Source organism: Tursiops truncatus, chromosome 13, assembly GCF_011762595.2.
Source record: "Tursiops truncatus isolate mTurTru1 chromosome 13, mTurTru1.mat.Y, whole genome shotgun sequence".
Classification (NCBI taxonomy): Eukaryota; Metazoa; Chordata; class Mammalia; order Artiodactyla; family Delphinidae; genus Tursiops; species Tursiops truncatus.
In genome coordinates, this window is record NC_047046.1 from 15,837,397 (window position 1) to 15,863,988 (window position 26,592).

The following is a 26,592-nucleotide window of genomic DNA, read 5'->3' on the forward strand; positions in this document are numbered from 1 at the left end:
GTCTTAACTACTGGACTGCCAGGGAGGTCCCCAGATAATTGAGTTTTAATCCTCATCTTCCTCCTCTTCTTCATCTTTTTTTTTTTTTAAAGAAATTTATTTATTTATTTATTTTTGGCTGCTTTGGGTTCTCATTGCTGCATGTGGGCTTTCTCTAGTTGCAGCGAATGGGGGCTCCTCTTTGTTGCAGTGTGCGGGCTTCTCATTGCAGTGGCTTCTCTTGTTGTGGAGCATGGGCTCTAGGCGTGCAGGCTTCAGTTGTTGGTGGCACGTGGGCTTCAGTAGTTGTTGCTTGTGGGCTCTAGAGTGCAGGCTCAGTAGTTGTGGTGCACGGCTTAGTTGCTCCGTGGTATGTGGAATCTTCCCGGACCAGGGCTCAAACCCGTGTCCTCTGCATTGGCAGGCGGATTCTTAACCACTGCGCCACCAGGGAAGCCCCTCTTCTGCACCTTGAGTAGTCTGAAAGTAATGCAGTTCGTAACTTTCTTTGCTGTTAGCAACTACGTGTAACCAATCACATAGGTTATTCTTCTTCAAATATTTTTTGGTGAGATATTTCAAATACCTTTTGGAAAAAGCTACCTCAGAAGTTACAGTAATCTTGCTTTTGCTTCTTTCGTTTGTTACAACACCTCCACCAAGATTCTCAGCTTTTCCATTCACTTTGATTCTCTCCTGAAAAAACTGCTCAAAATTGGCAGCATCCATGATTCTACCTTGATGGGCACAGTCAAGAGTAAACTTCAGGATCTGCTTCTTTTTTTTTTTTTTAATTTAATTTTATTATTTTTTTTTTGCGGTATGCGGGCCTCTCACTTTTATGGTCTCTCCTGTTGCAGAGCACAGGCTCCGGACACGCAGGCTCAGTGGCCATGGCTCACGGGCCCAGCCGCTCCGCGGCATGTGGGAACCTCCCGGACCGGGGCACGAGCCTGTGTCCCCTGCGTCGGCAGGCGGACTCTCAACCACTGCGCCACCAGGGAAACCCCAGGACCTGCTTCTTTTTTTTTGCCCCCCTTTGCCACAAACTTTCTACTGGGTGCCATGGTGGCAGCGGAGGCAGAAAGGGCCCCCCCACTTTTTTAAACCACAATTGAGAATATACTGTACCTTGACCCTAAGTGTAATCTTACTCTGCACAATGTTCTTATTAAATATTTTTTTCTTTAAAATTTTTAAATGTTTGTTGTGTCTGTCCTATGAAGGCATTTGAGTTTGTGACCTTTTCTCTGCATACTCTTAGACCCATTTTTTTTTTACCTTAACAGTGTGTCTTAGAGATATACCTCACTACCTCACTCTCTTTAATGGTGCCCAGTGTTCCACAGCATAAACGTAGACAGTTTACTACATAGCTCATCTTTGAAGGGTATTTAGGCTATTTGCAAGGAACATCTTTGCTATAAACCAAATTGCCCTCTAAGAGGCTACAGTGTGCATTTCCACCAGCTGTATTTGCTATTAGATTGTAAGAGGTCCTGTTTCTTTGCAAAATTTTAGATCAAACTTTTTAAAAAATATTTATTTATTTATTTGGCTGGGCCGTGTCTTCGCTGCCATATGCTGGATCTTCCTTGCTGCATGCAGGATCTTTAGTTGTGGCATGTGAACTCTTAGTTGTGTCACGTGGGATCTAGTTTCCTGACCAGGGTTCAAACCCGGGCCCCTTGCATTGGGAGCGTGGAGTCAGCCACTGGCCCACCAGGGAAGTCCCATATCAAACCTTTTATGTTTTTCAATGAGATAGGTAAAACATACCTTACAGTTTTTATTTAGTTATGAGGGAGGATAATTATTTCTTCATTTGTTTAAAAGCCATTAATATATTTTTTTTCTCTGAGCTGCTTTTTCTTATCCTTTTCCTATTTCTAAAAATTTGGTTAATCTGCTTATTGATTTGCAAGAGTACTTTACATGTTAAAGAAGTTAGCTCTTTTCCATTGTTGTGAAAATACTTCCTCCTTTGTTGTTGGAAAACTGATTTGTATGAACTTCATAGATAGCATTAACTATTCCCTTATTTTTGGACACTTAGGAGATTTTGGTTCCTAAATATTTACACATCTTTGATTTTCTTAGGAGAAATTCGTGGGAATGCAGTTATCGTTTTGACAACCCTGGTTTTTTAATCGTGCCTTTATGGTTATTGGGAGTAACTAACTGTAGATGAGTAGCCTCAGAACTCTCATTAGGTCCAGCCATTAAAAAGACTTTGTTTTTTACAAGTATGTATATCCTTTACTAGACTTTGTGCTATCACAAAACTGTAATAGTAACTGAGTTAAGTACTTTAATTATATAAAATGTAGGAAGAGTTTTGTTTTTGTTTTTATTTTTAATGTTACTCTCTAACTTCAGCCTCCTTGCAGGTGGGTACAAGTCAACTTTGTTTTTATTCAGTTAGGTTGTAGTTGTATGGATAGTTACAGTTTAGATTCTCTATAGAAAATTCATAATGTAATTGTTGGCATCCTTAATCTGCTAAACCATTCTAAAAGGACAGGGCATATCTAATTTGGTCAGAAATATAGTCCTAGTTTTTTTGTTCTCAACTGTTGGAAGAGTTTGATTCATCTCTTTTCTTTTTTTATCTTCCTCATAACATCTCCCCTTTCTCATCTCATTCCAGTCCAAGCTTATTCAATGTTTTGGAAATGTATGGATGGTCTGTCTATGGTCTAAATATATCAGGTCTAAATATACCAGTCCTTAGATGCTGTTGGGATTTTATGTGTATCCCACACACTAGATCCTCAACTCAAGACATTCTGGATCCTTGTATTTTGTAGAAGAAAAGGATTAGAAAGTTTAGTATCAGAAATATATGATTTTTTCTTTCAGGAAAGTAATCTTTAGTGAGATAGTAGTTTGTATCTAATAGTGGTCCCATTTTCTAAGAGAGTGAATAAGAAAATGTGACAGTTTCCTTCTTGTATATGGATTTTGTTCTGGTTTCTGAGCAGAAATGAAACCAGCTTACCAACTTTTATAACTTTTAATTGTAGAGAAGTTAACAAGTGAGATTCAGAGTCGGGAAAATAAATGCATGGCTATGTACAAGAAGCTGAGCAGGTGGCCAGAGTGCAATGCCCTTTCTCGGCGCCTCTTACTGAAAAAGTAAGTAGATGCTTCTTTTTGGACTATGAGACTGGAGTGGGGCTTTCAGGTCTCACCATTGATTTTTTTGGTCTATATCCTTTGAGATTTCTGGGCATAAAGTGAAATCTTTTAGTTGTGTGTTCTGGATTTTTTTTTTAAAGTTTTTAATGAGCCTTCATCTTTTTTTTTTTTTTTTCGCGGTATGCGGGCCTCTCACTGTTGTGGCCTCTCCCGTTGCGGAGCACAGGCTCCGGACGTGCAGGCTCAGCGGCCATGGTCCACGGGCCCAGCCGCTCCGCGGCATGTGGGATCTTCCCGGACCGGGGCGCGAACCCATGTCCCCTGCATCGGCAGGCGGACTCTCAACCACTGCGCCACCAGGGAAGCCCGAGCCTTCATCTTTCGATAAAGAGGTGTAATGGAACTTATGCCACCAGGGTGCTGAGTATTCAGAATGAATGCTGAAAAGTCATTAATTTGTCAAACTCAATATTGGTCTAAAAGAGAGACCCTCCCCTTAGCCCCCCTAGAAAGCACTAATGTGGGGAGTTTTCTGTTAAGAATATTAGTTTTTTATTAAGGGCTGCATGAGCTGTTTTTTTTTTTTTTTTTTAATTTATTTTGGCTGCTCTGGGTCTTACTTGCGGCACGTGGGATCTTTGTTGTGGCAGGTAGACTTCTTAGTTGCGGCATGCATGCGGGATCTAGTTTCCCGACTAGGGATTGAACCGGGCCCCCTGCATTGGGAGTGCGGAGTCTCATCCACTGGGCCACCAGGGAAGTCCTGAGAATGTTAGTTTTTTACACCTGGTCATTTTATTGAAGGAAACAGTAGTTTCTTGAAAATGTTTGACTTTGAAAATGCCTCTGGAGTTGTTGCCCTTTTAGGGCTGTAGAAGAAACCCAGAGGGAAGGTTGGGCTTCTCCTAGTAAAGACTAAAATATAACTTAGAAAATAAGTTGAATAACATGGTTCCTCAGGCAGATTTGTCACAACTTGGGTTTAATCCTGTGTGCACCATTCAATCTGATTTTAGCTCAGATGACTGGCAGTTCTATCTGACTTATTTCGATTCTGTCTTTCGACTGATTGAAGAAGCCTGGACTCCTCCTGCTGAAGGTGAACAGTAAGTTGTCTTCTTTCCTGAATTACAACACTTTTTAGTATGGTGTAGCAAAATCATTTCATTGTAAGCCTAATTGAATTCTCTTTTTCTGTCTCAATAATGTATCCCTTTCAAAGCAAGACATTTTTCCATTTTTAAATTTTAAAATAAATATGCGTTCATTGTAAAAATCTTAAATTAGTACAGAAATGTATGGTGTGGAAAGTGTTAGTTCCTAGTTTTCCTATCATCCCAGGATGATTTTTTTCTTTTTCCAGTTTTATTGAGATGTAATTGACACAGAAATAACTCTTGATAACAGTTTGGTGTCTTCCAGATTTATTTGGAAAAGACAGTTTGGTGTCTTTTCTTCCAGATTTATTTATATTATGCATATACTAATATAATTATTCTTATTTAACATAAGAATGCAATTATGTTAGATGTAATGGTTTACAACTTCGTATTTCACCCCCTAAAGTGTATCTTGGGCATCTTTCCATATATGGTGCATACAGATCTGATTAATTCTTTTTAATGACTTAAGAGGACTCCATTTTAGAAATGTACCAAATTCATTTAATCTGTCTGCTGTTGATAGATACTTGTATTGTTGCTGCTTCCTGTTTTGGGGGCTATTACAGACAATACCACAATAAATATAATGAGCTCTTTTAAAAAAGTGAATAACAAAATAGGGTTTATGATACCAAATATGAACTGAGGCTTACTTTATAATATTAAGTAAGTCATCTAATTTTTCTCAGCCTCATTTTTCTAGCAATAAAATTTACTTATGTTTTTAATTAGGTAATATTTTATATATGCAAAATTATTCATTCTTTTTTTTAAGAAAGAGGTAGAGGTGGTTAGTCACTCTGCAATAATCAAATGACAAAATTGAGAGGAATCATATGCCATGTTAACTGTCAGAATATGCTCATATTTCTCTTTTATTCTAATTTGTGTTGTTTTGTAATTATCACAGTACTTTCTGTTATTTTTAATCTGTTTCTTAAAATCAATTTGGCTTGATAGAGGCACAAAATACCTTTTTCATGTGTTTATACCTAGCTCTTTAGAAGGAGAAGTACATTATTCTGCAGAAGAGGCTGTGAGATTTATAGAAGATCGGATAACAGAAGAATCTAAAAGTTCTCGCCATCTCCGAGGACCACATCTGGCTAAACTGGAGCTGATTAGACGTTTGCGGCGTCAAGGTTTTAATGATGAGTACAAACTGGGTAAGAAGCTGTAATGATATTTGGGAACCCTGGAGAAGATACAGGGATGCCCTCAGTACCCAAGTGAAGTATCTATTCTCTGAAGCCTACAGTGATAAAGTTGTGTTTGAGAAGCAAATGTCTTCATAACCTGAAAATATTAACTAATGAATGGATCACTTATAAAATTAGCCCTCAATCACACATGCAACTTGGCTTAACTTTAGCATCTCTCCCTATTCCATCAGAGTCTTTGTCAGGCGTTCTTTTGCTGACCCAGCAATAATGTCAAAATCAATTTCAAAGTAAATAGCCAGTTTTATAAAAGTTTCAGGATTTCAAGAAGTGAATGAAAGGTTTCTTGAAAATCTACCCTAAGCACTCACAAAACCATCGACGAAATAACATCTGGCAGAGTTAGAGCAGTTAAAGAGCAGTTAACAGTTGAGGAGAAAATTTATTAGGACAATGACAAGATGGGAGAAAAGTATGATTTGGATAGTAAAGCATTAATAGAGGCCTTCAGGAAATTTGATGAAGCCCTTAGAGGTTTTTGTAAAATGGTTCTTTTTGAGCATACTACATAAGAAGTAAATGTTGTCATATTGTACTAATTCACAGTTTTGTGGGGAAAAAAGCACCACTCCCCCCAAAATCAGTAATTCTTTGCTCGTACTAAGAATTAGCTTTAGTTTTAATTATACCCTAAATTTTTTAAGTTTAGGCGAATAAACTTTAAAAATTTTTTTAGTTTCATTTTTTTAAGATAAAGCTCCAAGAAAACTTTTTTTCCCACTCATCATTATAAAAATTTAGTTCTCATTAAAAGTTGAATAACTTTAAGAAGGTTTCTTTAGGGACCAGTTGTCCTGAGATGATGAGCACTTCTCAATACCTAAAACCTATCCTAGAACATCTTTGTCCATTTTAATCATGTAATTAATGTTCTTTGCAGCTCATTCTAAAATTAACTGTGGCTATCTCTCTGTCATTTCCTATGTAGATTATTCATAACCAATTTTGAATTCCATGTTGACTTCTTTCTTTGGGTCTACCTCAATTACTTTAGTTGGTGTTTGTTTTAGAATTGCAAATGAAAATTTTTATGCGACCTTCAGCAAAATATTGTTAAAGTATATTGCAAAGAATTGCTTTCTTCAGATTTCCCTGATGGTCCAGTGGTTAGGACACCGTGCTTCCACTGCAGGGGACCTGGGTTCGATCCTTGGTCGGGGAACTAGGATCCCACAAGCCGCCTGATGTGGCCAAAAAAAAAAAAAAGAGTTGCTTTCTTTCCAAAGCTGGATATAAAACTACTTGGATCTGTTTTCACACTTCCTATATTCATCCCTTGTCTTTCTCTTCTCTCTCACCAGCCTGAATCTTACAAATTGGTGAATCTTACAAATTTGTCTCCACACACAAAAAAATTTTTTTTCTTTTTTTTTTTTTACCAGACCAGTGAGTGATTCTTAGTCTCTTTTGGATCACAGAGGCATGTGAGAATCTGATTAAAGCCGTGAAATCTCTGTTCCCAGAAATGTGTGAGCAGGAACCAAGACCTAAAATCTTACAGAGACCTTGTTAAAAATCTCTCCTTCCTAAATCTAGTCCAATTTGAGAGTATTTTACTTTTATTATTTTTATTTTTAATTTGAGGAAAAATAAAATGAATTGGTAGCTTTCTGCATATCCAGGTTTAAATTTTCCATAGTGAGTGACTTTGGAGTTATTGGCCCGTGGCTCTTCCCATTTATTTTCTCTTCTGTTGGTGTGCCTGTTAACAAACACTACCTTTCATTTAGTTAACATATATTTAATATTTGTTAAGTAGTTAAGGAACTGTTGTGGAGAAAAGCATGTTTGTTTAATGTTTGCATATAAACTTGTCTTTAAACTTTAATGAAAACTTTTAAACTATTTAAACTTTAATTGAATGAAAAACTTCACATTTCCTCAGTGTAATAACAGGTAAACTGAGTTTGCAAGATTCAACTCCTTTTTAGTATTTATTTTTAAACTGGCAAGCTATCTTCCGGCCCTCATTGTCATCCTCATTCTCATTCAAGCAAAATTTTCATTTAATTGAAATAAATGTTTTTCAAGTCAGACTTCTCACTTAAATTAGAGATTGCTTCAGTCCATGAATAATTTAGTGATATTTCCCCCCCCTCTCTCTTAGGTGATCCAGAAGAATTAATGTTCCAGTATTTTAAAAAGTTTGGGGATAAACCTTGTTGTTTCACAGACCTCAAGGTGTTTGTTGACCTCTTGCCTGCTACACAGTGTACAAAAGTAAGCAGAGTTCTGTTGGGTACCTGTATTTATTGCAACTAGGTTAAGTGTTTGGGTTTCCTTTCTAAAATGGGTGCAAGTGGTGAACATGAGATATCAAGATATTGTGCCATCAAGCCAAGTAGTCTAGGTGCTATCAGATTAAAGGCATGATTTCTTGTGAAGTTGAGCCGCAATGAGAATAAGCCCTTGGTAGATAATTGGATTCTTCTGGTGTGTGTGTGTGTGTGTGTGTGTGTGTGTGTGTGTGTGTGTGTGTGTATGTATGTATATATATATATATAAATTTTGAGATAATTGTAGATATACATGCAGTTGTAACAGAAATAATACAGAGAGATCTGTATACCCTTCACCCACTTTGTCCCAATGGTAAGATCTAGCATAATTATAGTATAGTGTCATAATTATGAAACTGACATTGATAAAATCCACTGACCTTATTCAGATTTCATCAGTTTTACATGCATTCATTTGTGTGTATACGTGTGGTGTGTTTGTGTGTGTATATTTAGTGCCGTATATAGTGTACGGATTCATGTGACCACCACCTAGACAAGATGCATAGTAGTTTCACCACCAGGGTCCCTCCATGTGCTCCCTACATTTTTTTACCTACAGCCACCTCCTTGTATCTCCTTTCCCCATCCCTCTCCCTTAGCAACTACTGATATTTTCTATTTCTATAATTTTGTCATTTTAAGAATGTTATATAATGGAATCATATTATTTATAACCTTTAGAGATTGACTTTCTTTACTCAGCGTAATTCCCTGGAGATTCATCATGTTGTTACATGTACCATGTCCATTCCTTTTTATTGCTGAATAATATTCCATGGTATGGATGTACCATGATTCCTTTAACTTGTTGAAGAACATGTGGGTGTGTCCAGTTTTTGGCTATTACAAATACAGCTGCTGTGAACATTTGTATGCAGGTTTTTTTATGGGAACCTAAGTCTTCATTTCTCTGAGAAAAATGCCCAGTAGTTCAGTTGTGGGGTCTTATGGTAGCTGCACATTTAGTTTTTTAAAGAAATGGCCAGACTTTTCCACAGTGACTATATCTTTTAAATTCCCGTTAGCAATGTATGAGTCATCTGGTTTCTCTGCATCCTCATCAACATTAGGTGTTGTCACTATTTTTTATTTTAGCCATTCTAGTAAGTGTGTAGTGATGTTTCATTATGGTTTTAATGTACATTTCCCTAATGGTTAATGCTGTTGAACATTTTTTCCTGTGCTAATTTGCCATCTGTATTTTCTCCTCAGTGAAGTGTCTTTTGCTCATTTTCTAGTTGATTTGTTTTTTTACTGTTGAGTTTTGAGAGTTCTTTAGATATTCTAGATACAAGTCCTTTGTCAGATATGTGGTTTCAAATAGTTTCTCCCAGTCTGTAGCTTGTCTTTTCATCCTCTTAACAAGATCATTTGCAGAGCAAAGTTTTTTTTTGTTTGTTTGTTTGTTTTTTGCCATGCCATGCAACTTGCGGTATCTTAGTTCCCCGTCCAGGGATCTAACCCAGGCCCCGGCAGTGAAAGCACTGAGTCCTAACCACTGGACCGCCAGGGAATTCTCAGAGCAAAGTTTTAAAGTTTGATGAAGTCCAGTGGACTTTCCTTTTAATATCTTGTCTCTTATTTGCTCAAAACTGTAGCAGTTAATTGCTGATTATGTCAAGTCATGATTCATTCTTGCTGAAGCAGTCTGAGACTCTTAAATCTAAGGGATTTAAAAAAAATAAACTTGAAGACCTAAATAGACATTTCTCCAAAGAAGACATACAGATGACCAGCAGGCACATGAAAAGATGTGCAACATCACTAATTATTAGAGAAATGCAAATCAAAACTACAATGAGGTATCACCTCATACCAGTCAGAATGGCCTTCATCAAAAAGTCTGCAAATAATAAATGCTGGAGAGGGTGTGGAGAGAACCCTCCTACACTGTTGGTAGGAATGTAAATTGGTACAGCCACTACGGAAAACAGTAGGAAGTTCCTTAAATAATTGAAAATAGAACTACCATATGATCCAGCAATCCCACTCCTGGGCATATATCCAGAAAAGATGAAAACTCTAATTCGAAAAGATACACACACCTCAGTGTTCATAGCAGCACTGTTTACAGTAGTGAAGACATGGAAGCAACCTAAGTGTTCATCAACATATGAGTGTATAAAGAAGATGTGGTATATATATACACAGTGAAATATTACTCAGCCATAAAAAAATAATGAAATATTGCCATTTGCAGCACCATGGTTGGACCTAGAGATTATCATACTAAATGAAGTAAGTCAGACAGAGAAAGACAAATATATGATATCACTTATATGTGGAATCTAAAAAATAATACAAATGAACTTATTTACAAAATAGAAACAGACTCACAGATGTAGAAAACAAACTTACGGTTGCCAAAGGGGAAGGGATAAATTAGGAGTATGGGATTAACAGATACAGGCTACTATAGCAAAATATATAAAAAGAATTTACTGTATAGCACAGGGAACTATATTCAATATCTTGTAATAACCTATAATGGAAAAGAATCTGAAAAAAATACATAGCCAGATCACTTTTCTGTATACCTGCAACTAATACAATATTGTAACTCAACTATACTTCAATAAAATTAAAGAAAAAAACCCCTTTAATTTTGGAATAACTTTACATTTACAGGAAAGTTGTAAAGATAGTAAAGAAGGTTATACTCTACCCTTCGCCCAGCATTCCCCAACATTAACATCTTAAATTACAGTGGTATATTTGTCAAAACTAAGAAACTAACTTTGGTACATTACTGTTAACTGGCCTCTAGACTTTATATTTCTGTAGCTCTTCCATTAATGTCCTTTTTCTTTTCTGGGATCTAAGCCTGGGTACCATATTGTAGTTAATTGTCATCTATTGGGAGTTTTTGATGTGATAGAATCAATGTAAATCAATTATATGTATATCAACATCATGTAAAGAAATACTGATATGTATCAAGAGAGTCTGTGACTTTGGTCAGCTTTACTCATAAAAAACTCTAATTAGTGAATGTTGGAAGTCTTGCTGTCACAGGGCTACCACAACCTGTTTTTCCAGAAAGACTCTATCATCCCCATATGGAATGAGTGAAACTCAATGGGAACACAGTGGCAATGACTACAGTATTTGTTTCGTGACCATATCCTTAGCTCACCAGCACTTGATACTTTGGTAGTCTTGAGGTTAAACATCTAGGGCAGATGGAGCAGTGCATTCCCAAACTGTTAAGGAGCCAGTGGTCTCTACTGGGTTCTGAAATGACTACCATTGTTCACTTTGGTTTAGAAAAAGTTGTTCTTGGGTTGCTGTGCTTATAGGGCACAGGCTAAGCTTTAGAAGTTTTCTAGATAAATTGTAACATATCCAGAAAAGAGGGTTCTGGGTTATAGAAAGACTTGAAAGCCTATGAGAGAGAAATGGTTGAGTGGAAGAGATAGGTTTGGTATGGTGATGACAGAGTACTTTATTTCTCATAATTTGAAAAGCTGTCCTGTAAAAGAGGGAAGAGAACAGGGCCAGCAAGAAGTTGTTGCAGGGAATTAAGAATTTGGCTCAGTGAGAGAAAGATATTTTTTATAGTCACAATTCTCTAAAAAACACAGTGTGTGAGTTTCATGTTACTGGAGGGATTTAAGCAGAAAATAAAACCACGTGGGAAAGATTCATTCACTAAGTGTTTGTCGCACATATTATGTGCTAAGTGCTAAGGTAAGGAATGATTGATCATGTTTTATAGTGCTTACTGTCTTGTAAGTTAAAGCATCAAATGATGGGAAAGCATTAGAGGAATGCTTATATCGCATTTAGCTGAGATTCATATAGGTTTGCTAGCATAAATTTTAGTACCAGAAGCTCTACTTTATTGGCATGTTTGAAAATCTTAGATCACCTCTGTGACTGCATATACTAATAATCTACTGGGAGGAACCCTCTAGAAATAGTGAAATACTAGCAGTGATGAGGTGGTCATTGTTCAGTGAGACAAAGGGTTTAAAGCTGTTGCAGTGAGTTTTGTAGTCCTGTGTAAATTTTTAATTGAGAGGGGTAATTTTGCTGCCACAACTTTTTAAATGTAGGATGACTTCAATAGCTAAAAATCCTGCCACTCAGCAGTATGTTTGTCAGAGGATTGCAAACTGTCCAAGTAAGGTTCAGACTGAGAACTGTTGTCCCAATGAATTAGGAGACGCATTCTAAAATGGGACTGGCCCCTAAGAGGAGGCCGTTGAGTCCAGTGATCCTGAAGAGGCTCACCCATAGAGGCGTTTTTGTATTTTGTTTCCTTTGCCTTGGGGTTTTAAGCTAACAATAAAATAATTCCAGTTTTTAAAGAAGCTTTTTGTGTAGCAGTGAAACTGTACAGACTAGAATAGCAAATGAACGTATTGTTTCATGACAAAACCTGTTTGGAAGATTCTTTAGCATTCAATAAAGAAGGCCTTAATAATAAACATAACTAGTATATAAAATGGCTTACAAGAATTGAAGAGCTGGCAATAGAAATTATATAGGTACTTAATCAAAAACATGAACACTAGTGCCACAGTTTCTTTGTTACAAATGTGATTATCTGATCATAATAATTAAAATTAAAATTCATACAATTGTAGAAAATTGAAGTAAAGTCATTACAGATGTGAAACTGCATGTTGAGTAGGATTTTTATTTTAATTTAATTTTTGTTTCCAAAAATTACATGTATAAAATTGAAAAAGTCAAATAGTGCTACAAGGCTTATATTGAAAAACAATTGCAGCTCTTTGCCTTCTTCAGCCCTGATTCTGGCTCCGTACAGGCAAATCACTTTCAACCCTTAACTGCTTCTTCTGTTATTTAACTCCATATTTCTAAATTATAGGCTTATTTAGCTATTTGTTTATTTTTACAGTTATAGTCTTCATCTATTGGTATCTTACTGTGGAAGGCAATAATTTTGTTCATAACATCCCACTTCTCCCCTTACCTACTTTTCCCCCAGTATAGTTTAGTAATTATGCAGTATTTATATTTTAATGACTAAATATTCACAGCTAAGCCACTTTGTATATGTGGAGATTACCTTTCTTAACTTTCTTTCTTGGAGTTAATATTTTTTTGTTCAGTTCACCCCAATCAATCTGACAGAACCATAAAAGTTTAAAACTCCTCTTAGTGTATTCTGAAACATGAGGTGATAGATCTGTTCCATTCTCCCGTTGAGTCTACAGTGTCTCTGGTTCAGTATCTCCTGGGGGTAAAGAAAACCCGTGGATTCTGCTGGGTTTAGGAAGTCAGTTAGTGAGCTTGGGGAGGGGTCTAATTTCTTAGAATTTAGCAAATTCTTCTGTTTCAGTCCCACCAGCACTTTAGCTTTCAGACGTACCTCTTGCCCTTAATTTCTGAGTCTTCCAAGGTTCTGTGGCTGGAAGAGGCTTGCTGCTTATTGGTGGTCTCCCCATTCATACTGTTGGATTTCAGCTTTCTTGGCCCTGTACATTGGTTATTACTTACCACCTGCCCTTCTGCTTTTTATCTTTTGAAATCTTGTTAATGTTTATTATTTGCTGTCATCTCTTCACATGTTCTTGATCCTTTGGGGTTGATTCCTTTTTTGTTCTTTACTGTCATCCTAATAGGATCTTGGAAGGGAGTGAAAATAGCCTGTGTTTAATACATGTGTAAATGGAACTGGGTTTTTTTGCTTTAAAAATAATTTATTAGTTTTGGATCACAAAATATAGGGAAGACACAAGGGTGATGCCTGTGACCCCTTGGCTGCACTTCCTGTCCATAAACACCTTTTAGAACTCCAGACTCGTGCTGCCCAAGCATTTTCTCACATCCTAACAGCTGAAGAGTATAATATACGACCATGTGGGAAGTTTAAACAGACACCCTGTATGTGATGCAGGGGTCCCTTCTCACTTCTGCCAATATTGCAACTGTACTGGTTGTGGAACTGGTGTTCTTAAAAATTTATACCGAATTTAGAGAATTAAAAACATTTTATTTTAAGATGTTACCATTGGGGTGGAATTTCCTGGCAGTCCAGTGGTTAGGGCTTCACGCTTCCACTGCAGGGGGCATGGGTTCAATACCTGGTCAGGGAACTAAGATCCCGCATGCCGTGCGGTACAGCCACAGGAAAAAAAAAAAAGTTACCATTAGGAAAAACTGGGTGAAGGGTACACAGGAACTGTGTTATTTCTTACAATTGCATGCAAATCTATAATTATCTCAAAATTAAAGCTTTAATCAAAAAAACTATTTAAGGCTATTGACAGGACAACCATTCCTTTCAATGTATAATGTTTCCTTTAAGAATTTATTTGTAGTATATCAATATAATAGGTTTGTTTTGGGGTAATTGTTCTTTTTACAGTCTTCCTAATTAAACTTTTTCATTGCTACGTTACATATTATGTCAATCTATTGTAATTTAGGAAACATTTTCACAGTTCTTTTAATCTTTTAGTGCATATACTACATGGTATTAACATAATACTTTTGGCCAGCAATGAATGGGTGTGCCAGTTTCACTGGAGTTTTACCAGCACTGTGTGCTGTTAGAAGTGTTTTTGTTTTGGCAATTTTGTTAGATAGAAAATGGTATACTAAAGGGGTTTTTTTTTTTTTTTTTTTTTTTTTTTTAAAAAGGGGTTTTAATTTGTATTTTTTCTTGATACCATTTTCTAGACCATTTCAGTATTTGTTAATTGTGGCCTACTAAAGACTAGTTCTGTTTTGAGACCTGTACTTCTTTTTTTTTCTTTCAACTTTGCAGTTTATTAATCAGTTACTTGGAGTTGTTCCTTTGTCAACACCAACAGAGGATAAGCTGGCACTGCCTGCTGACATCAGAGCTCTGCAGCAACATTTGTGTGTGGTGCAGCTGACGAGGTTACTTGGCTTGTACCACATGATGGATAAAAATCAGAAATTGAGTGTGGTCAGAGAATTGATGTTAAGGTACCAGCATGGACTAGAATTTGGTGAGCAGCCTTTCAAAATGTGCAGTAGTTCCCTGATCTGCTAAGATTTAGAAGTTAGTTTTTTATCTCTCATAGCATGCTGTTGTAATGCTTTTGGCAAGGAAAATATTTTGTCAAGTGGGAACACTATCCAGGTAATAAAATGCAAAGCCTTTCTTAAGCTTGGAGTTTTAAAAATTATAATTGGCTCCCAGATATCCATATTCTTCCTGATCTGGCCAGCCAACTCTTTATCACAGTGGGGCTCAGATGAATTGCAGAGTTTATGATAATTGTCATATTTTCTGCTTATAGGCCTTAATATTCTGAATATATAGACTGTGTAAATGACCCAAAAGAATTGTAAATTGTGAGATAAATATTTAGTTTAGAAGTAGATGATCTTCAGATTGCTTAGATATGTGTGATAAAATATAAATTATCTGACTAGATGATATTAGTATTTCTCTAACTGTATTCTAAAAAATTAGGTGAAGTAATGAGCATAATATTACATTAGTTGTACATGGCTCTTGGATTCTGTTCTTTTCTTCACCTAAAACCTCCTTCCAAATCTTGCTGCTCTCCTTTTGGGACCATTTGGAATACCACCTCTATTCTGGAACCCTTCCTTCTGCTCCAGCTGAGTGTGGTCTCACCTTCTTTTGACTCTTTTGATTCATGGCTTATATTTTTCTTCTGGTATTTACTCCATTCTTATTAGTTTCTTTTCCTCTTTTTCTCTTCTTCCTCCTGTCACTTTCTTGCTTTAAAAAAACTCCTTTGGGGCAGTAATAATTGAACAAATCTTAAAATACAGATATGATTTTTTTTTTCCCTATAGGGAAATCCTGTTTGAAAACCGAATTGCAATTTTCAGACTATTACTGTCTCCTTGCTGTCCATGTGCTTATTGATATATGGAGAGAAACAGGTAAAGAGCAGTGATTTCAGTTTAACTTTACTCTTTGTTTTTATTGACTATAAATCCTTAGACTAAGTATATAATCCAAGAATTTGATTTATGCTTTTAGGTTTTTCTTCCTTGCCCTTCTCCAGGGTGCTTCTAGAAGAACCAAAGTCTCCAAGTATCCTCCTCTCTGTAATCAGGATAATCTTAAATCAGTGGATATCTGTTCTGTTTTAAAATATTTCTGCATAGTGAGTAAACAGCCTATTACAAAGTTACAATAATTAAAATACAGAGAAACTGATTCAGATATAGATGTATGGGTCCATGGAATGAAAGAGCCATTTTTGTTCACTTCAGTTTATATAGGAAAATACACTTTTTTTGGAATATAGTTCAGATTAGCCCATTTAAGACAAATATATACTGCATGGTAAAGGAAGCTTCATGAGTCATTAAGCAAGAGAAGGATGATTCAGCAAATGGTACTGAGATTGCCTTTTCTTTAGGTCTCACTTTCTGACATTTTCTCTTATTAGCAGTTTTTGAGAAAAAATAACTTTAGCTACTTATTGCATATTATTCATGAGAATAAACTGCAGAAGAAACAGGGCTGGGAGACAGTGCTGTGCAAGACAGACACAACCCTGCCCTCATGGGTCATTTAACCAAGCACTCAATTTTGATACTATCTTCTCATGCTTAAAATCCTTCAGATATGCCCTATTTTCCTGAGGATAAAGGTCAGCCTTATTAGGATGGTTTACAATGCTCTCTATAATCTAGTGTCTGTCTACATCTCCAGATTCTTAGTACTTAAGGCCCTAAATCTACTTTTTTTTTTTTTTTTTGCTACTATCACTGAACATCATGTTACCTCTCTTTGAAATAACTTTCTTACCTCCTTCATCTCACTTTTACTCAAACAGTGCCTCTGACAAGCCTGTCTTGATTTCACCCCCTTCCTCATTGCAGATTTTATGCCCCTTCTGAACTTTTGTAGGACGTTGTGTATATCCATATGATAGTACTTGTTATACTGTATTGTACCGGGGATGGGGATGAAATCCTTTTCATCAGAGTACTTGGTATCTGGAACCCCACATTCAGGAGGTTGCATAGGGCTGTAAAAGTCATCTTAATGTAAAACCATTAATGAACTGACTACTTAGTAATTTGGCCCCTACTCGTACCCTTGCCCACTTATTCCTGGCATCTATTCTTGCTCATAGTGACTGTGGCTTTGCTAATCTCTTGGTTTTGGAGCAAGATATCTGACCATATAATAGTAATAACAGTTAACAGTTGTGGATCATCAGGCACTTGAAAGTGCTTTATATGAATTAGCTAATTTTAAACCTTGTAACAGTACAGTTAAGATCGTTACAGTTTTACAGATGTGGGAAATACAGGGCAGAGAGAAAGAAGTTAGGTGGGTTGTCCAAAATCATACAGTGCAAATACATGGGAAGTTCTAGATATTATATATATATAGATGCAAGGTTTCTTGAAGTCAGTGAAAGTGATGTTGAATGTTCCAGTTGTAGGCTGGAACAATAGTCATTGTTCAAGGTGGATATGACAAAAATTAGAAATGTATAGAAAATTGGTGAGGATGTTGAAAGAGACTGATTTGAATGTGACAGGATTAAGAAGAGCATTTTAAGGTTAAATTGATGATGCTCTCAAATATTTTTTGCAAAAAAGCATTTCTTTATGATTGTGCTACAAAAATAAAATGGGGAGTGAAGGATGCCATTTTTTCTCCTCTAGTTTTATTGAGCTATAATTGATACATTACATTGTATTAGTTTAAGGTATACAATATAGTGATACATTGTATTAGTTTAAGGTATACAATATAGTGATATATCGCAAAATGATTACCACAATAAGTTTAGTTAAAGTCCATTACCTCACATAGCTACTTTTTTTTCCCTTGTGATGAGAACTATTAACATCTACTCTCTTAGCAACTTTGAAATACACAGTACAGTGTGGTTAACTGTAGTCACCATACTGTACATTATATCCCCAGAATTTATTTATCTTATATCTTTTTATTATATCATTTTGTTATATTATAAAATTTGATTTAAAAAATTCTGTCCCCCAAATCCTCATCAACCCTTGATGCTCTTTGATTTGGCATAGAGTTGTAGTTATATTCTAAATTTTGCAAAATAAAATAAGATGATAAATGTCATCATAATGTTGGGTTTAATAGTTCAGAAGTGTAAATTAAACCTTTTTTTTTTTTTTTTACTATTTACTTTGAAATTTTGTTTCTATTTAAAAGAGATCTTCAAGAAGTTTTTTAAAAAAAATTCTGATATTGGTTATCCTTGAATAAGTAGGACTTAAAAAATTATCTATTATCTATAATTGTCCAACTATCTCTTCTACTCAATTCTGAACCTCTTGAGGCCTGGAACCACCTATGACTCTTATCTTTGGGTGTTATATCTAGTGTTACTGCAGAGTTTAGGTCACTGAGTGTTGAATTAAATAAAATTATGATTGTGAAGACCAGGGAGCAACATGGGAAAACACAAAATCGGGTGTATGCCATGATTACTACTGTGTAAAATTGTGCTGCAAAAATAAAATAGGGAGTGAAGGATGTCATTTTTTCTCCTCTCGTTTTATTGAGCTATAATTGATACATAGTAACGTTATGTATACATAATTGATAGTTCAAAAGCAGTACATTAATCACAATGGTAGTTTGAGTAGATCATGGGTGGTTTACGTAGTTTAGGTAGGATTATGGATGATATTTATCTAAATCCCCAATTTTTGGTTATGTCTTGTTTCTTTTGGAAAAAAGCATATAGAATATAATTTTAAAAGCTCAGTGCATGGAGCTTTTTTGTTTTTTTGAGGGGGAGCTTTTTATTTTAGCTGTTTTTTCTAACTGTAAAAGTAGCTCGTAAAAATTTGGCAAATGGTTTATTTTAATCTCGCTTTTCCAACTTCCAAAAGACTAACATTTTTGCATATTTCCTTCTCTCTTTCTCTGTGAATGTTTTAAATACTTGAGATGAACTCTTCATACTAGTTTGAATTCTGTACGTTTTACTGATCATTATTGCATAATTATTTTCCCTTGCTGTTAAAAACTCCTTGTTAACGTTAAATGGCTGTATGGTGTTTCCCTGTGTGGGTGTAACTACAGTTTACTTAATCATCCCCCCATTATTAGTACAGTGAATGTTTTTGTATATAAAGCTTTATCTGCATTTCATATTATTTTCTTCAGATAATTTCATAAAAGAGAAATTACTTTTTCTTTAAGAATATTGATGCATGTAACGTTTTGAGTTTTAGTAGGCCAAAAATGTGTATCATTTTAGTTTGGTTATTAATGAGCAGTTCTTTTTTCAAATATTAGTTGACATCTGTTAGTAGAGTTACATGTGGAAGAAAAATGATGTCAAGAGAAAGCATCTGTCTGGGGTCTTGTAGAGAAAATCCTGTACTGGGAAGGTTGGTGGATTCTACTTCTCCTTCAAAGTCCATCTCTTCTCAGAATCTAGGATCCTGTGAGATTCCAGACTTCTCTTTAAGACCTGGCAGCTCAAAGTTTGCATCATTTTTGCAGATGCAGGTTTAAGAACTGAGGTAACTATTGAGGGACTGTCTTTTCAGGGAAATTCCCTATTTTGGTTACAGGTGTGTATCTAAAATTTGTTCTCTGCCACCCAACCACATCCTTAGAATACTTAGGGGAGGTGATGGTGTCAGTTAGTTTTTATTTTTTAGTTTTGAGAAACCCCCATTTGCTGTCAAGGTCTGTGGATAATGCTGTTATATTTTGGTTCTAGGTGATGAGACCGCTGTGTGGCAGGCCCTGACTTTGCTGGAAGAGGGACTAACTCACAGCCCTTCCAATGCTCAATTCAAATTGCTGCTTGTTCGAATCTACTGTATGCTGGGGGCATTTGAACCGGTGGTGGATCTGTATTCCAGCCTTGATGCTAAGCATATCCAGCATGACACCATTGGGTTGGTAGTATATACTCTGAATAATGAGCAGCCAGCTACAGCAGTGTGGGGTCCTCATATATGGAATTCTTAACATTTTGATTTTAGCAGAAAAGTTGTTCCCGGTATTAAGCTTTGTAGATTAATCACCTGTTATGACCCATTGCAAAGCAGAAAGAGTTTTATCTTTCTCAGCATTTTGTGGTAATTTCAAATCTGTACAATTTAGAAATGGTTAAAAAAAAAAGTTTTTCCCAGATACAGGTAACAGTTATATACTTTGAACTCTTTTTCTTAGCACACATTGTTTTCAAGTCTTTACTTCTGCCTTGCAGTTGAGGTTGACACTTGTATGTTGACCCCAGAGATCCTTTGAATTTGTATTTTGACTATTCTTTGTGATGAATCAAGGGTATTTTCTCTGTGTCCTGTAGAGCTGTTTTAGGAAGACAGTATTCTGTTCTCTAACGACTTGTGTTCCATTAATCATCTGAGTGTAAGAAAGCATGGCATAGAGCTTTAGGTCTCCCACAAAACTGAATTAACTTTGCTGTTTTTTAAAATTTGATTCTGTGAATTAGATCATTTCTATGGCCGCATGTTTTAACTTTTCGTATGCTTAGCTGTTTTTCTACCATAGTAATTTGATGTGTAGTATTTGATACTAGAGGTGGGTAGGTATAACCTTTTTTTTCTTTCCTTCCGACCTAGTTACCTTTTGACCCGATACGCCGAATCCCTAGGTCAGTATGCTGCTGCATCCCAGTCCTGTAACTTCGCGCTCAGGTTTTTCCACTCCAACCAGAAAGATGTAAGTGAAAAAAAATTTTATTTTTTAATATGGTCTTGGCCTGCTGAAAGAACATGATTCAGAGAGCATCTTCCCTCGGGTCACAAGTACACATATTAAGGTGCACCACGCTGTACTCACATGTGCCCTTAGTCTATAGCTTACTGGCCAAGGCTGTTAGGTAGAGGTAAGGAGTTTTTGTGTTTGTTCGTAAGGGTATGTTTAATAGAATCCATAAGAAGGTGCATTTAAAACTAGGTATTAGCAGAATATGAAGTGCCTCTTAGGTCTGTGTTTTAATCTCTAAGAGACTTTCTAAGGGTATAAGAAATAGCCCATAAGAGTGTATAGCCTGGGATGCCATATATGATTTTGCGATAGCAGTTGTTCTCGCTTACTTTTATTGATTTCTGAAGTTGATAACCACCATGTTCTTTATCAACAGAGTATACTTATCTTTTCTTACAATTATAAAATTGACCAATTCAGGACACTTTAAGAAACTTAGGTCAGTAGTATGTTTTTTAAAGTAACAATAAATAAGATAGAGCTTTTATGTGCCATAATGAAAGGATGGGATTTGCACCATATTTTTCACTGCAAGCAGATGTGATCTCCACTTGTCAGTTAAGCAGAAGTTATTGTGGAAAAAGTATATGGTCTCTACTCAGTCGAGGTATGTAAAACCATCCAGGAACATATGTGGAGATAAGGTGCCTCTCTACAGTGGTCACACTACCTGCTTGCTTCTCATGTGCTTCTAAGACTCATCACCTGGAATTTCGCCATGCCAGGTATCTGCCCATAGTGTTCCATTTTTCATGGTCTGACAGCAACTAAGAAACTTGGCAAGGAAGCTGGTTTCTGAGGTTCTTCTTGGCAAAGCACTCATGAGGATTTTTTAAAAAACCCATTTGTAAATATGCCTGCTATACCTAATTTATCTTCCATCTAATTCTTTAAGCTTGTGTTAAATAGAAAGCTGGGACAGGGCAAAAGCATTTCTGACCAATAGAATATAGGTTTATTGTTCTCATCTTGCAATAATTATATTCTGACACACTTCAGGTCATGGCCTAGAGGGCTGGTGTAGTACGGGGTTGTGATCTTTGCATCATCAGTTGGCTTTTGAGCTCTATCCCTTTCCACCCATGGCTCCACTTCCCAACAGTGATTGTATCTCTGTTCAAACCTCATTTTGTGCCCTAGCTTCTGATCAGGGAGAGACAGAAGTGGGCATCAGCGTTTAAACATATTGCTCAGAAGCTGCTAGCCTGGCTTCACTGTCAGAAGGGCATCTCTAGGACCTTGGTTCTAAAATCTCTTAGCATAAGTGGGCAGTTGAGTTATAAATCTGTGAGTTTTCACTGTATATTCAAGTATCTGTGCTTGAGAAAAACAAATATCGTATATTAATGCATGTATGTTGAATCTGAAAAAATTGGTATAGACGATCTTGTTTCCAAAGCAGATATAGAGACATAGACATGGATACCAAGGGGGAATGGGGGAGCGTGGGATGAATTGGGAGATTGGGATTGACATATCTACACTATTGATACTATGTATAAAATAGATAACTAATGACAACCTACTGTATAGCACAGGAAACTCTACTCAGTGCTCCGTGGTGACCTAAATGGGAAGGAAATCCAAAAAAGAGGGGATATATGTGTACATATAGCTGATTCACTTAGCTGTACAGTAGAAACTAACACAACATTGTAAAGCAACTATACTCCAATAAAAATTTAAAAAAAAAAAGTATCCATGCTTGCCCTTCTCTGGTTTCAAGAAGTTTCACTAACTGAGGAAAAAATCAAAAGAAAAGTGTATTTCAAATCTCATTATTCTGGCTCTGATTACTGTGTTTCTAAGGAAGAGGTTAAGTAAACATTTGATATAGTGAAGAATCCTTTTCAAACTTTTGTTTCTCAAATAGCTTGATGTGGATGTGGGGGGTAAATAAGGGATTAATCCAAGCCTGGTGTTTGGTTTTACTCCAGTTTTCAGTCATCCAGCATTCTAGAAGAACTATATTGTTCGTGAGTTGGTCAATAAAGGCACATTATTTTATACTAATAAAAATCAAGCTTTAATTTTTCTTCCCACAAATACTGTGTCTGAAGAAGTGTTTTGAAAACAACACACACACACACACACACACACACACACACACACACCGCCCCCCCCCCGAAAGTATTGTAATAGGGAAAGGAGATCCCCAGGAGTGATATGAGAGGGCATGTTGTCCTCAGTGGCTTTTTGTATCTTTGTTTGATTTTTGGCTGATGGTTGTGTGTGACAGGAGTGACTAATTCATCTGAATGTATGTGATGCTGAAGCTGATAAAAGTAAAGCATTTTATTAATCTGGGACTAGGACTCTCTGCTTGAAATTTATTTTTATTACTACTAACTAAGAAAACAGCTATTTAATCACATTAAAGTAGATAACTGGGGAGAGAGCATGGAGGGGGCTAGGTTCTGGAGGTAAAAGCAAAACACAGTACAGCAAGGAAAACATACTTTAAACCGTAATGCCCAGCCCAAGTCCCAGAATAGGAAAATGGAGACTGTGGTGTGGACTGTTTCCTACAGGAGTTTGAAGCTAAGAAAGATCACGATTGTAGTGTTACACTGTATGTGTTAAACCTTCTGATAGTATTAGAAATACATCTCTGGAAAGCTAAAGCTCTATGCTCTACATCTTTTATTCTTGGTAGTTTTTGGCACCCCCAGATGGTTTTTCCTTGAGTGACTGATGTATTTCAATTACCAACTAGCTCTTTGAAAGAACATCTACTCCTTAAATGGAAATCTGCTTTGTAAGGCTTTGTGCTATGGGATTGAAAGTTGTATTTGGAAGGTCGATGTAGGGGTTTTCTTTTTGGAAAGGTCGTTGTCTACTGTCATCTTATTTGGAATAGAGTTTTATAATATAAAACTGGAGTTTAGATTTACATATCTCCAAAAGTAACTTCCATGTTCGTACTTTAAAAAAAATTGCCTTTACAAGTCTGCATTTTAGGTATTCATGAAGATCATTATTCAAGGGTTTGATGTCCATGTATTTCGCTAATTTTTACAGTGACCAGGGTTCATTTCAGGAATCCATATGGGATCTCAATAGCCTCATTGGTGCATAAATGAGTAGAAATGGGTACAGACAACATTCTCTGATATTCAGAAGTCTTTAAAGTACCCATGGCTTCCAGTTTTGCCTGCAGTTCCAATAGGTCGTTGTTTCTTCAAATCATGGTGCTTCCTCAGTCTGTCCTATTGGTAGCTGCCCAGGCCCTTTTCTAGCTCTGCAGTGATACTTTACTGCAGTATTAAAGGAGGACTATCTTAAAAAAAGAAGCCAGAGAACTATAGTTGCCTTCTTAGTTTGTTAAAGGACTGCATTCCTTTTTTGTGGCCCCTTATTTTTCTATTGCCTTTTTTCTAAAGTGGTATTCCATGGACCACTCAGAAGTTAAAACTTCCTCTGCACTTGGTAAGGCTGAGTTCTTTCCTTTAACCATAGTATATTTTGGAACTGTAATTAATAAATTTGATTGGAATCACCAAAGTCAAATTTTTATCCTGATTAGTTGCTGGATCATATGTTACTAACCAGCCGTTTTTTTCAAACTGTAAGGTCCTGTTGCAAGGGCTGTTGGTAAACCTTGCTATGTTTTCCAAACCAAGAGGCCATTGGATAGGCATATGTGTTTAGGGTATCCTGGCCTCTTCTTGACTGAGCGTATCACTGTCCTTTAATCAAGCTAGAAGGTACACTTGAGCTTTTTCAGATAGTCCTTCTTTAAACCTGCAGGATCACAAGTAATCTTTTTAATTTTCTTGTGTCCGTCCGTCTTTAATTTCTCCAGATACTGCAGGCAAACAGCTCGCCGAGGTGTCCCATGGGGGTTTAAAAGCCGCATCGAATGCAGTTGAATTAGCGCCCGTGGCGCAATCCCGCGGCCTGAAATGAACCCTGCGAGGCTGTGTATCAGAGGGTATGTTGTTGACTATTGGCCTATTTTCCTATTGGGCAAATTATTCGGTCATAATGGAGATGGGGGCAGAGCTGACTGAGGCTGTGCAAAAAGACTGTCTTTTCTAGAAAGGATCTTTGGGGGCAGACATCAACTTTGAGTTTAGTACTTTACTTAGCCCAAAAGGGTGCCCTTCTGACTTCCGATCCTGATGGCGTAGGCCCACACCCATGAAATGTTCTTCCCTGAGATTTTCTTCTGTTGTGCCAGAATTTCTGTTTAGGATTCTTTATCTTGCCTCTGTTCATGTTTCATCTGTATATATGTATTAATCTAATTAAAGCACATGTGGTGTATGTTATGGGATTTTCTAGCATAGTAGTTTGGATGGACAGGTAACCTGGTTTTTGCATTTTCTGTCCTCAGAATGGATGATGACATGAATTTTTATAGGTCTTTTGTTTGGTGTCTTCTATCTTGATGCAATACACATATTCCTATGTTTGTGATATATTATTCAGAAGTAAACAAAACCAAGGAGCAGCCTGTCTTTTTTCTGAAGGACAGTAATTTTTATTTGTGGTGGTGGTGGGATGGTTATATTATTCTGGTATTTTGGGAACTTTGTATAAAACAAAGTTTATCTTAGATGCAGAAAAACATGGAGTAATATCCCTTCCACAATGGCACTAACCAAAACCTTGACTGATGTGGTATAACAAAACCTTCAGTCCTGTTGAAATGAACATAACTGCTAGGAGAAAGTCTACATGGTGGTAGCAGCAGCTAAATATTATTAGTAGTAATATTAGTGAAGAAGACATTTGACTCCAGTATAGGATAGAAGAAAAATATCATTTTTAAAAGCTGATATTCTGTTTGGTGACCAAGAACTTTAAAGATTAGATTCAACATCTTAATTTTAGTTTGAGTGTTGTTTTGTTTTGTCTGGCAAGGTATGTCTTCGTTACCTGACATGTGAAATGTTTATACCAAGGTGATGTCTTTCCTTCCCAGACCTCAGAATATATTATTCAAGCTTACAAATATGGTGCATTTGAGAAGATCCCAGAGTTTATCGCTTTTAGGAACAGGCTGAATAATTCTCTTCATTTTGCACAAGTCCGTACTGAACGGATGTTGTTAGACCTTCTACTTGAAGCAAATGTGTAAGTATTGCACAAGAGCTAATAAGGAACTAAGAGATTAGATCAGATGCTGAGAGCCATTAATGGGCCTCATGGGTGTCATTAGCGGGCTTAAGCTAAAGAAAAATGGGAAAAAAAAAATGTAGGAGGGGACAGGGAAGAAAGGGGAAGGTGCCTGTCATGGGGAATGCTAGGGTACTGCCAGCACCATCCCAGGTTCCATACAGAAACCAGCTAGGCCATGGTCATCATCCCTGGCCCATATTATGTTTACAAGCTTCCCCATACCCTGCAAACATGGGATTTCAGGAATTAATGCTGATGAACTTTATTTTGGTTGGGCCTCCAGATGCCTTTCTTTTGCTGTGTAGCAGGCCAGAACCAGTGCTTGGTTCTATTTCACGTTATATGAGCTTTTACTTCCTAATATTAAATAAAGCCTTCCTTTCTTCCTTCACTCTTTCCTTTTCTCTCTTTCTAGTAAAACAAAGTCCTGGCTAACATGTTTTCATGACTATTTTATTATTGAATAATACTTAAATAAATTTTCATTATCACAGATCAACCAGCTTAGCAGAAAGTATAAAGTCAATGAATCTTCGGCCAGAAGAAGATGACATTCCATGGGAAGCCTTGCGAGACAACAGAGACTTAAATGTTTTCTTTAGCTGGGATCCAAAAGACAGGTAACTTGAATTTAACCCCAAGCAATTTATTTTTAAAGAATCAAGATGAATTTAAGAGTTTTATATATTATATTATATATTATGTATATATAATAACATTTTTATTGTAGGGATCAGAAAATATAGGTAAGCCAAAGGAAGAAAAGAAAACCTCACCCCTATGTTGAGATTACTGGTTAATCTAAAAGTTAATTCCTCCTTCACAGCATACATGAAAACAGATTCCAGATGGATTAAAGATTATATGTTAAAACTTAGAAGAAAATATAAAAAATATTTTTAAATGGTTGGGACAGTCTTTCTCAGCATTACATCAGATCTGGAAACAAAGGATTTGACCTGTAAATATTAGTCTTCTATATAGAAGTAAAT

The 26,592-nt window shown here is 36.5% G+C and overlaps 1 protein-coding gene across 5 annotated transcripts in view; it reads left to right on the forward strand.

The window, feature by feature from the left end:
* NAA25 (N-alpha-acetyltransferase 25, NatB auxiliary subunit) overlaps positions 1-26,592 on the forward strand; it is a 73,883-nt gene that overhangs the window by 22,729 nt on the left and 24,562 nt on the right. For 4 of the 5 annotated variants that reach the window (XM_033837022.2, XM_033837020.2, XM_033837018.2 and 1 more), the window contains exons 8-17: positions 3,006-3,117; positions 4,137-4,226; positions 5,280-5,449; positions 7,611-7,723; positions 14,531-14,738; positions 15,562-15,651; positions 19,455-19,635; positions 20,326-20,425; positions 25,404-25,555; positions 26,095-26,220. In XM_033837022.2, coding sequence (XP_033692913.1) covers positions 3,006-3,117; positions 4,137-4,226; positions 5,280-5,449; positions 7,611-7,723; positions 14,531-14,738; positions 15,562-15,651; positions 19,455-19,635; positions 20,326-20,425; positions 25,404-25,555; positions 26,095-26,220 — 1,342 coding nt within the window. The remainder of the gene's footprint in view (positions 1-3,005; positions 3,118-4,136; positions 4,227-5,279; positions 5,450-7,610; positions 7,724-14,530; positions 14,739-15,561; positions 15,652-19,454; positions 19,636-20,325; positions 20,426-25,403; positions 25,556-26,094; positions 26,221-26,592) is intronic. The other variant, XM_033837021.2, reaches the window with a different exon arrangement.